Source organism: Petaurus breviceps, unplaced genomic scaffold (genome assembly GCF_028583685.1).
Source record: "Petaurus breviceps papuanus isolate PSGF00001 unplaced genomic scaffold, PetGlider_PUasm1.0 91133, whole genome shotgun sequence".
NCBI lineage: Eukaryota > Metazoa > Chordata > Mammalia > Diprotodontia > Petauridae > Petaurus > Petaurus breviceps.
Genome location: NW_027187419.1, coordinates 71020291 through 71032982, shown reverse-complemented (window position 1 = coordinate 71032982; position 12692 = coordinate 71020291). Strand labels below are relative to the sequence as shown.

The 12692-nt window shown below is 33.1% G+C and overlaps 1 protein-coding gene across 3 annotated transcripts in view; it reads right to left on the bottom strand.

Moving 5' to 3' along the window:
- The window catches only part of NBEA (neurobeachin), an 809664-nt gene that overhangs the window by 581842 nt on the left and 215130 nt on the right, over positions 1 to 12692 (bottom strand). For all 3 annotated transcript variants that reach the window (XM_069079971.1, XM_069079972.1, XM_069079973.1), the window contains exons 19-23: positions 9568 to 9649; positions 9224 to 9347; positions 7444 to 7636; positions 3640 to 4656; positions 274 to 491 (exon numbers count right to left, since the gene is read on the bottom strand). In XM_069079971.1, the coding sequence (XP_068936072.1) occupies positions 274 to 491; positions 3640 to 4656; positions 7444 to 7636; positions 9224 to 9347; positions 9568 to 9649 (1634 nt within the window). The remainder of the gene's footprint in view (positions 1 to 273; positions 492 to 3639; positions 4657 to 7443; positions 7637 to 9223; positions 9348 to 9567; positions 9650 to 12692) is intronic.

Genomic DNA, 12692 nt, shown 5'->3' with positions numbered 1-12692 from the left:
GAAGGAAGGAAGGAAGGAAGGAAGGAAGGAAGGAAGGAAGGAAGGAGAAAAAAACAAGACCTTTTTTAATGTCCCAGATTTTGATCTAAACCCTGGGTCTAAAACTATGGAATAAACCAGTTATGTTCATAACAGATACATCATTTTAATAATACTTAATAAATTTTGAATATGTGGTTCAATCTTACCCATATACTATCAAGTTATAGTTTTAATAAAATTGTTTGTTTTAAAATGAATATTGCTTTATTTATTCCAAAGAAATATTTCTACCTCCTCCAAACATGTACATCTGTTTCTAAAGCAAATAGCAAGTCCGTGAGAAGCCTCTGGTGCATTGGAGACCATTTAAACTCAGGAATCCGAAACATCGTTGTGCGTGGACCTGGACTAAACTGACGACGCTGTTCCTCAGTCATTGGCATTCCTCGAAATCCTAAATCAACTCTGAGATCTCTGTCTTGTTGAGTGATAGACCGTCCCTGAACCGCCTAAACAAAAGATATCTTTTTAAGTGCACATAATATCTGACTTCAAAAATGTTAAGAACAAATTAGCCATAACTTCAAGTACAGATGTACAACAGGGTGAATAAAATAAATCTTTTGTATATGATTTCTGTAGGAATCCCTGTATAAGCATCTTTGAAAGTTAAGCAGAGAGCTCTCACTTTATTTTACAGATTTAAAAAAAGTGGGACAGGGAATCTAATGATTATGGATACTTCCAAAGTATAAACTAGAACAGAGTATTCCTAATATTTATTCATAACAATCTGTATATTATATAATGTGGATCCTCATGAAATCTGCTGTGTGTATATATACATATATATTTATACACATATATAATCTACCCTACTTCAACAAAATCTAATTTTATCTACTCTCCTTTACTCCCCTGCCAACCATCCTCTCATAATTAATACAAATCTCAATTCAATGCTTTAGTAGACAATTTTCATGAGTTTTTACAATCAAAAAGAAAAAAAAAATATTTGCCTGATGGACAAACCTCAAGTGATAAAATTTTTCACATTAAATTAGGTTAGACCTCTGAATACAGCGGACTGTGAAGGTACTATACTCTAAATATTTTTATCTCAACAGGAATTAGTCAAAGAGCTTGTTTTTTGGTAGCATAACCTTCCAAAACCCAGAACTACCTCTATACTTCAAAGAATTCTTAGAGTAAGTTAAATAATACAGTCAAGGAAACTGTACATATTATTAATGAATTACCATTTATAACAATGGGCTGAAAGAACATTATTAATCAGTAAAAACAAGATTATAGATTGCATCATTTGATCCTTCAGTGTAAGAAATGTAAATGAAATAGGCCAGGCTACTTCAAAAGACATTTCATTCTGTATATTGAATGCATTTCTCATAAATAAGGTACAAAAATATTCTGTAATGTAAGTACTCAAACACTGCCATGATCAGTGATTTTGTCTGATTTTAATCTTTTCTTAAAGAATATCCCCCAAATAAAACTGACTGTCACATAAATACTTAACAGTTTCTAGTAGGAATAGATGTGCCTTTTCCATAGAGTACCTCTCTTTATGGAGTTATAATCAAAGTAAAAAAATTGACATTGACAAGGAGACTACAAAAAAGAGGTAAATAAAGAAAGCCTTACTTTTTTCATAGAATCTCAAGATCACAGAATTTTAGAGTTATAAGGAACTTTATAAGTTATCTAGTCCAATAAACACCTCAAAATATCCCCTACTTGTCACATATATAACACGACCTCTGCCTGAAGGCCTTAAATGAAGAACCCCCAATCGCCTCCAAAGGCATTCATTCCATTTCACTCTTGGACAAATCTGTTAAGAAACTGGAGAAATCTAACTGTTGGCAGCTAGGTGGCGCAGTGTATAAAAGCACATGGCCTGTAGTTAGAAAGACTCATCTTCCTGAGTTTGAACAAGGTGTCAGATATTTATTAACTAGCTCTGTGACCCTGGGCAAATTACATAACCCTGTTTGCCTCAATTTCCTCATCTGCAAAATGAACTGGAGAAGGAAATGGCTGAATACTCCAGTATCTTAGCCAAGAAAATCCCAAATAAGGTCACGAAGAGTCAGATGTGACTGAACAACAATTGTTAAGGAAATTCTTCCTAACATTAAACTTAAATGGTCTTTTTACAATTTCTACCCATTTATTGTTTCTAGTTCTGCCCTCAAAACAATTCTAATCCCTCATACATAATACCTCTTTAAATACATTTATACAGATAACTATCATGCCCTCTCTCTCTTCCCTATCCCCGCCCACCAGTGTTCTCTCTGTTCTAGGTTATTCCCAGTTTCTTTAACTTATCTTCATGTGATATAAACTCAAGGCTTTCATGATCCCAGTTGTCCTCTGCACAGTCTCCTGTTTGTCAATGTCCTTAAACTGCAGCACCCAGAACTGAACACTATATTCCACATGTAGTTAGCCCACATGACTGTACAGTGGGACAATTATCTCCTTTACTATCCTCTTAATATAGGCCAAGATTACATTAGCTTTTTGATTACCACATTATATTGCTAACTCACAATGAGTTTGTAGTATATATTAAAACAATTGTCCTCTTAATATAGGCCAAGATTACATTAGCTTTTTGACTACCACATTATATTGCTAACACACAATGAGTTTGTAGTATATTAAAACAATCAGATTTTTTTTTAGTCAAACTAATATATAACTAATCCTCCCCTAACTTTTATTTTTTGTAGAGGGGATTTCTTTGAACCCAAGTACAAAAACTTTATAATACATCAATTTCATTCTCAAATATATTAAAAGAACACTGCAGACTTAACACACAGCTCCCATTCCTATAACCTTTGCACATAAGATCTAGTTAACTTACATGAATATTTTATTAACTATTAAAATTAAATGCTACAAGAACAAGGATGGTATCTAAGTGGTGTCCTTTTTAGTCTGTTCTGTGCTGGATTTGGAGTCAAATGACAAGGGTTCAAATCTCTATTCTGCCTGTGTACCACTTCTATGTCCTTAAAGCAAGTCACTTTCTGGGACTTGGTTCCCTTTCCTATAGAATAAAGGGGTTAGACTAGATGGCCTTAAGTCCTTTTCAGCTCTTAATCTCTGATCCTACAAGCTGACAATACTTTGACTATATCCTACTAACTGACACAAATTCTTCTGAAATCTTGGATAAATTAATGAAATTAATAACTTAAAGATGAATAATTAACAATCCCTGGGTTAACTTCTTGGTTACTAACTATTCTGGTCCAGCAACTATAAAAGAAAATTTCCTGAAGTCACTTTTTCCTTTGTATTATTTGCCTTAATAACTGGACAATCCAGCAGTGATGTTTCTGCACATAAATTTTTTTCCTGTAGTGGAAAAATAAGTAAGCATTGCTTGCTATTAAATAAATCTCAGTAAGTCAAAAGACTATGGTGTTAATAATGGAGCTTTGGACAAGAAATACATCTAGTCAGAACTGAGCAAACTTTATTCTACACAGATATGACCACTAAATCATAAAGAAAAATTAATATAATAGTAATTTCATATCATCATACAGAAACTGCAAATAGTATCTCAGGGACATTTTTCATTTATCTTTTTATAACTCGTGTATTATAACTTACTTGAGTTGTAGTAGTAGTCTGGATCTTCCTGATTTCCTTTCCTGCTTCTTTACCATCATCAGATCTTTCAGTATCTGAAATTATGCTTCCTGCATCAATATTAGGCACAATTTTATTACCAGAAGATTCTGTTTCAAGTGTTGTCGCAGTCATCTCTGCATATTCTAAAGCTTTAGAGGATGAAGCTAATTCCCTTTCAGAAATGCTACTCATTCTATCTGAAGTTGTATGAATTTTGAAGTCTTTTTCTTCTATTATGCTTGATGTACAAGTTAAATCAACACTACTAGTCATATGAGCAAGCAGTCCAAGATCATCACTAACACTAAGATGTACTTGAGTTTCTTGCACATTTGGAATAATATGATTACTAGATAGTTCAGGCAGAAGTTTTTCTTCTTGGCTTGGAATTTTGTCAAAAATAAATGAGGTACTATTATTGGTAGGTTCATCTTTCTCGTCAGCCAAAGTTATCAATGGGCCATTGTCCTTTTCTTCACTCTTTTTAATGATGCCAACACTTCCATGGACATTGTTTTGAAGTTTCTCAACAGCAGCACTATATACATTATCCAACAAAGATTCAACTTCCACAAGTGCACCATTTTCTCCAGTAACTAAAGTCTCAGGTGACAAATCCATATCATCAAGCTTTACTTCTGTTGCTTCCACTTTCTCTGCTTTTATATCCACTAAAAGATCATGTACCTCCACATGTACACCACCTCCTGGTCTATCTGAATTTCCCAGAACATCATCTGATACCTTTGTTGCCATGAGCAAGTCTCTGGTATCTGTGCTGACAGGGTAATCAGTTTCACTTTCTGGGCTTTGACTCTGTGAAAGATCTTCTATTTCCCTGATTTCCATTCCACCTTTTGCACCAGTTGCCTGAGATGAAAGACCAGATATAGTGCTCACATTCCCTTTCTTTCCCTTTTTAATGTTTTCTTCCTCTTGTCTCTGATACTCTTCATACATTTTCGCTAGATATTCCTTGTGAGCTTCATAGGTGACCTTAAAAACAAGACACATAAGCGATGTTTAAAAGATATAATACTTTTTACGTACAAAATAGAAGCAAAATGATTGATGAGGTCAGTAAGGTAATGATAGTGAAAGTATTCTCATAATGAAATTTTTTTAAAGGTTTAAAATTTATTACATTTGAATCTACAATAAGAAAGTATGACGTAGTGGTTAGAGAGGTGGCTTTCAAATCAGAAAGGCTTGGGTTCAAATTCCATCTCTGACACAAACTAGCTTTGTGATCATAGAGAAGTCATTTAACCTTTTGGTGCTCCCAATCAATTCTCTAAGACTTCTGTAAAGGACAGTGAGGTGATGCAGTGGATAGAGTGCTGGGTCTGGAGTCAGGAAGACTTATCTTGCTGAGTTAAAATCTGACTTCAGACACAAGCTGTGTGACCTTGGGCAAGTCACTTAACCCTGCTTGCCTCCGTTTCCTTATCTATAAAATGAAATGGAGAAGGAAGTGGCAAACCACTCCAGTATCTTTGCTAAGAAAACCCCAAATGTGATCTTGAAGAGTCAGACATGACTGAAAATGACTGAAAAACAAAAACAGGAACTACATCTCTACCATAAAAAAGCCCATTCCTCCAACAGTTAAAGGAATTTTTTACACTAAGAATTCTAGACTGATAAATAACAAGGCTATCCCTCCTCAAATGCTTAGTAAGGAGTGCACAATGAATTTAAACTAATCAATGTACAGCAAAGCCAAGGAAAGGAGGTAGGAAGGGTGTTAATAAAAAACGAATGATGTAGGGTCTTAGAATCAATCACAGGATTAAAAGGGAGAAGAGACTTTATGGGTCATCTAGCACAATGCATTCTATGGTTTAAAAAATGATGCCTCAAGACAGTCACAATGACAGTAAGTGGTAAGGGAGAGGATTCAAACTCAAGTTCCCTGATTTAAATTCTTAGGTTCTTTTTCACTTCCTATTCACTTAAAGTCTACTATATTTCAGTTCTCCTCAACATCGCATATTCAATCCTCCCCCTACTCAGATACTAGTAAACTAGACATGGACATATACTTATGCATAATATGCAAATTACTATATGATTAAATTTTATTAATTACATCTAAAATGTATAATTGAGAAAAGACATTTTGAAAATCACTGCATATATAAATTACTTAAAAGCGCAAAACTGTCTATTTTGTGTTCACTCTGAAGCTGAATGTATGGTACGCTCAGGACAAAGTCATGTGACCAGACAACTTAACTTCCTTTTTTTGGTCACCATGTGCTATCATGTCTAATAATAAAATGAAGTTATGAGTATGGATAAAATGCAAGTACCTTTCTAAAAATAGCTCATTATCAAATAGAAAACTGTATAGTATTAAAAATCACTAAACCTTACTCCCATTTAATGATAAATTAATATTGAGAAGAAAGAATTGGAGAATTTTAATGGTCAAAGCACCTTTGTAGAAAGCAACTCAAATAGCAATTCATTTAAAAGATGAATTTTGATTTGTTCGGGTTCACATACATTTTGTGGCAGAGCCAAGGCTAGCTAGAACAGATCTTCTGACTCCCAATTTTGTATTATATCCATTATACAACAAAATGAATGGCCTTATTTTTAAATTTTCAGAGTCTAATAAGTTTAAAATTGCCAACTCAACTGCTAATTTCAAAAACTATCAAAATTTGAATAGCTCTAAAGAAACTTAGAAATGATATAGTCATTTTGGGAAGCCATATGGAAATAAAAGTTAAGAGACACAAGACAATTTATAACATTTGATCTAATGATCTCTTATGATGCCTATATGCTAAGGTTATTATTAAAAGGAAGAAAAAAGAACAATCTTGATAAAATGTTAATAGAAACTTTATCCATAATAGCAAAAAAACTTGAAACTACTAACAGATAAGTGAGGAATTGATAACCAAATTTCTATCTATGAAATGGAATTATTGGCTCATGAGAAATGACGAAATGTGAGTAATACAAAGAAATATAGAAATATTTATAAGAACTGATGAAAAATGAAGAAAGTTGAATCAGACCAATAGATACTAATCATGACTATGTAAAAATCTAGTAAAATTAACAGTACATCATCAAATTTAAAAACTCAAAAAGAAGAAGAGAATATGAAGACAGGACCAAATGATAAAATGTTTATAGAAACATCCTGTGAAATTTAAATGGTTATCTAAAATATAATGTAATGTTATTTTCACAAATTGTAGTAACTTGGAACCTGTGGTTTTAGCTTTCTTTTTTAAATGAAAGGAAATATGGTGCAATAAAAAAAGCGCTAGAATTCATAACTGAAATCTATCAGAAAAAAAACTCACAATATTGTGATATAGTAGAACAAACTGTGTATTTGGTGTCAGAGAACCTGGATTTAAAATCTTCATTCAGTAATTTATAATATGTAAACTTGTAAAAGTTATTACTTGTACTAAGCTTCAGTTTCCTCATCTGTAAAATGTGGGGATTTGGACTAATGACCTCAAAGGCCCTTTATTGCTTTAAATTAGATTTATAATACTGTGCTATATATAAATAATATCGGTACACATACACACAGACATGCCCATGTGTGCAACCAGATAAAATGAAAGGGTTAGATTATATCTCTAAGCTTCAAAATAAAATTATTCTAGTTTTAAAAAACACATATCCACAAACATTTTAACTAAATTGGCCATAATTTGTGCTATCCACAAGATGGCACTAAACTATTTTTTAAAGGGCCTGAGATCCAATATGATTCCAAATAAAGTTTTCAAATTAGGTTGGTACCTTTGAATGGGCTATTGAGAGTGTATCCACCCAGACTCTCCAGCCACCCCATTCATACTTTATTGCATGATACAAAAGGATCCGAAAAATATTGTACACCATTTCTGTAATCTTCTGTTCTTCAGAATTTTTTGGATTAATATAGCCAAGAGAAAACATCCAGTCTTGCCACACTGAACACTGAAGTAAACATCTAGAAAAGAAAAATATTTCTTTTAAAAATCTAAATAAAATTCCAAATTGACACATTTCGAATGAAACAAAATTATCCTTCTACTTTTGGAAAATAAGATCTCACCTATGTAAACCATGCCAAATATTAACTATGGTTTTTAAAAGGGGGAATGAAAAGAAATTTGCAAAAGCAAAGAAAATATGGGTAAAACAACTAGCAATATTAATAACTTATAGTAAATAAGAGAATGGAAACTTGGAGGTGTAATGTTAATAGGAATTTGAAGATCTTCCCTGTTTCTTAATAGGCCTAAATGAATGAGGATCTTTCCCGATTTGAAAATATACTCTGCCCCCTAATAATAGCCTGAATGTGGTTCATGGAGTCCATGGAGGGAAGCTTGTTTTTGAGGAAGGCACAACTTTTGTTACTTTGTAGTCAAGTGGGTCAGTAGGGTTGTGATGTTCTCTAATCCTGGAGAAGGCTATATATACCTCTGAAACAAAGTTTTGCTTTGGGGCTCACTTTGGAAAGAGTTGCATGATTTGGCTAGAGAAGACTCTGGGCAGCCATTAAGACCCCGGTTTTGAAAACCCAGATTTTGGTGCCTCTCTCTCTGGTGACTAACTGTATGTATGCAATAGTCAGACAGTCTGTTGGTCTACTGAATTGTGTTATTTTCTCTGCCTCTATTTTTTCTCTGCTTCTATTGTACAAACTACTGTTTGTATTCTCTGAAGTTCAGTGTTGACTCCCCCCCCCACCCCGAACTAAGTAAAAGATACATGTTTGATTAAAGTAAGATTGTTAACCCTTTTTGACTTGCTTTCCTTTAGAAAAGCAGATCAAAGAGCCTGTGCTAGCAGCCATCCTGGGTATGCTAGGGTGCTTGCTGCTACAGGAGGGACACCAATTATTTCTCCCATTACATACAATCAAAATGTTAACAATAATAATGTTAAAAATTTAAATACCCCATATAATTCTAGAGTAGAAAGGATGTACAGGCAAGCAAGACAAAACAGTTTTCTGTTCTGGGATATCCTATGCTTTCACAAAACATGGCACTCCTTAAAGAAAAAAAATTAAAGAGAGTGGCAAAAGAGACTCGTATTCTGAAAGAATTTATTCTTACTGTTTTGAGTGAATAATAAGCTGGCTTTGATCCCTATATACCCAATAATATCTCTCTGTTCCAAGGTCACAAAATACACTCTGCTAACAATTTAGTTGATATACAAACTCTGTCATCAAAGAAAAACTGGGAAGAATGCAAACCCATTCATTACCAAACTGGAAAAACAAGTCTAAGTGCCATTGATAGCCTATTAGTGTAATTTTCACATGTATAAATGAGATACATATATGCTTACAATGTGTGTATATGTAGAAATATGTACATATGCATGTGTGTATGTGTATTGTGTGTGTACAAACTGAAAAAAATTTTCTCTAATTATATAAGGCAACAAATTTGGCACAAACACATAATCAGATATGATACAGATACTCTAATGATTTCAAATATCCTATTAACATAAAGTAGGAGAAAAACTAAGATTCAAAGTTGGGAGGAAAAAAAACCAAAATACTCAAAGAATATACCTTCTGTTTTCACGGCTATTGCTGAAAAGTTTTATCATGTCAGATAAAAATAAACGGCGGACTTCCATTAGTTCTGCACTTGGTGTAGAGTTTTTTAACAAAGTTGCCACAACTTTAAGAATCACTGCAAATGAGCAAAAAAATTAAATTAAATTAAAATTATATAAAATCTACTTCAATAATTATTTATCAACCACTACCTCTGTAGCTAGGACTATGAGAATAAGTCAAAATGATCATGAGATCATTTTCCAAAAATAAGATTTTGATAATTAAAGAAAAACACTTCTGGTCCAAAAAATCCAAATTAATCAGATTATAAAAAGATATTAAGATTTACTTACTTGGATTCTGAATTTTCACTGTAGAATCTGGCTCTGGATGTGGCTTATGTACAACCTGAGTGCACACTTGCTCAGTCAAAATCTAAAATATAAAGAATGTAGTTCACATTAATATCAAAATAAATTTAAAAATAAAAGATGCAGGAAATCTCTCCCTCTATACAACTCAGTCATGAAAAAAATAGGAACATATGAATAAATGGACCTTTTCTTAAATATGATAAATAGTAGTTTATCTAACACTAAGAATTAATAGTACTTCTAAGAGCAATACAAGATGTCATTTTGATAAGCAAAGCAAGAGGTCAAAAATACGCATATCTATTCTCACTTATCATCTGGCATAATTCTAAAAAACCTAGCTATAGCAAAAAGGCAAGAAGTAAGGGAGGGAGGAAAGGATGGAAGGAAGGAATTAAGAGAAATAGAGGAAAAGAAAATGCAAAATTAACTATCTGAAGAGAATATGATAATTTACTCTGAGAATCCCAAAGACTCAATAAAAAAGGTATATAATTCATAGCTTCAATAACATAGCAGGATATAAAATAATGCCACAAAAGCATCAGCCTTTCTATATATTAATAGCAAAACAATACCTGATAGAAGTAATAAAGGACATCCTATATGAACAGGCAGACAGTTTTCAGAGAAAGAAATTAAAGATGTCTATAGTCACATGAAAAAATGCTCTAAATCACTACTGATTAGAGAGATGCAGATCTAAACTCTCAGGTACCACATCACATCTATCACATTGGTTAACATGATAAAACAGGAAAATGATAAATGTTGGAGAAGACGTGGGAAAGTTGGAAAACTAATTCATTGTTGATGGAGCTGTGAGCTGATCCAACCATTGTGAAGAGCAATTTGGAATTATTCTCAAAGGTCTATAAAAATGTGCATACCCTTTGACCCAGCAATACCACTTCTAGGGCTGTATCCCAAAAAGATCATAAAAAATGTCCTACATGTACAAAAATATTTATAGCAGCTCTTTTTGTGGTGGCCAAGACCTCGACATTGAGGAGATGCCCATCAATTAGAGAACGGCTAAACAAGTTGTGGTATATGAATATAATGGAATACTACTGTGCTATAAGAAATTATGAAGAGGCAAGACTTCAGAAAAACCTGGAAACACTTATATGAACTAATGCTGAGTGAAGTGAACAGAACCAGGAGGGCATTATATAATGTAACAGTCACAGTGTGAAATGACTAATTTTGATAGATTTAGCCTTTCTCAGCTAAATGCAATGCAAGAACCTAGAATAATCCCAATTGACTCATGATGGAAAATGCCATCTACATCCAGAGAAAGAACTACGGAATCTGAATGCAGGGAGAAGCAGGCTATTTTCTTTTTTTTTTGGGGGGGGGGGTTTGTTTTCTTTCTCATGGTTGCTCCCATTCATTATAATTCTTCTATACAACATGACTAATATGAAAATAGGAATGTTTAATAGGAATGTATACACAGAGCCTATATCATATTGCATACAATCTTGGGGAGGGAGTTGCAGAGGGAGAAGAAAATTAAAAACTTATGGAAGTGAATTTTGAAAACTAAAAATAAATAAACAATTTAAAAAAGGAAATCCTACTCAAAATAGCTACAAAAGGTATAAAAATATCTTTGAGCTAGCCTACCAAGGCATAACTGGGACTTGTACAACTCCCAAACATTCCTGACGGAAATAAAGACTAAAATAATAAAAGATGGGGTGTCTAAGTGGTGCAGTGAGTAAAGCGCCAGCCCCGGAGTCAGGAGGACCCACGTTCAGTCCTGGCCTCAGACACTTAATACCCACACAAAAAAAAACTAGCCATGTAACCTCGGGCAAGTTACTTAACCGCAATTGCCCTCCAAAAGGCAAAAAATAATAATAATAAAAGACACATTAATGGTACATGATTGAGCCATAACAATCTAATAGAGATGCTATAACCTCTATTAATTTATAGATTTTATGCCATTAATCAAAATACCATGGTACAGAAGAACCATAGGAATGGACAATAATTAAATTCAGCTGGCTGAACAAAGTTGAAAAATCTCAAGAAAAATAACAAAGTGGAACTTAGTATTATGGAGCTAGAGAAGGAGTGTTGGCATCTTTGCCAGGAAAACCCTAAAGGGATCACAGAGTCAGACTCAAGTGAAAAACAACTTAACAACAACAAAATACAAAAATTATATTAATAAGAACAAGAGCTATTTCTCAATAAACTGTCAAAGAACTTAAACAAGTTTTCTAAAAAGAACTGAAAGTATAAGGAACCGTGAGAGAAGGCTTCAAATTAAGAGAAAGGCAAACTTTAAAAAACTAAGAGTCTTAAGTTCCACCTCATACTCACTGAATTAGCAAAGATAATCAAAGATGAAAATGGTAAATGTCCAAGTGTCTGTATAAAGCAGCACACTAAATACACTCCACTGGTACAATTCTTAATTGTCTGATCTTTCTAAAAAGTAATTTGGAATTATACTTAAAAAGTCATTACTCTATATATATCCATGGTCCAGGTAATAGTACTACTAGTAATAAAGGCATCCTAAAAGACTTAGTACAGTTTTAACCTACTATCTAGCTATCTAGCTATTTAACTATCTTTAGAGGATATGATGATTTGCTGAGAGAATCCCAAAGATTCAATTAAAAAACAAACTATGTAATTCATAACTTCAGTAACACAGAACATTATAAAATAATACCACAAAAGTATCAGCCTTTCTATATATTGCTAGCCAAGCAATACCTGGTGGAAGTAAAAAAAAGGACATCCTATATCAACAGGCAGTTTTCACAGGAACAAATTAAAGCTATCTAGAGTCATGTGAAAAGATGCTCTTAAAGCTACAGTAAGATTTTTAAGATACCTTATATACCCAATGGAGGTCAAACAACACAGAGATAAAGATCGATTGTGACGGTACTTTTTGTGGTAACAAAGAACTAGAAATAAACTGCATGCTAATAAATTGGGAAATGGCTTAAATTTTTATTATAAATATGATATATTAGTACATTATAAAAAATAAAGAATATTTAGAATTCAGAGTAGCTTGGAAAATTTTTTTGGAGAGTAAAGTAAGCAAAAACTAAACAATGATGACA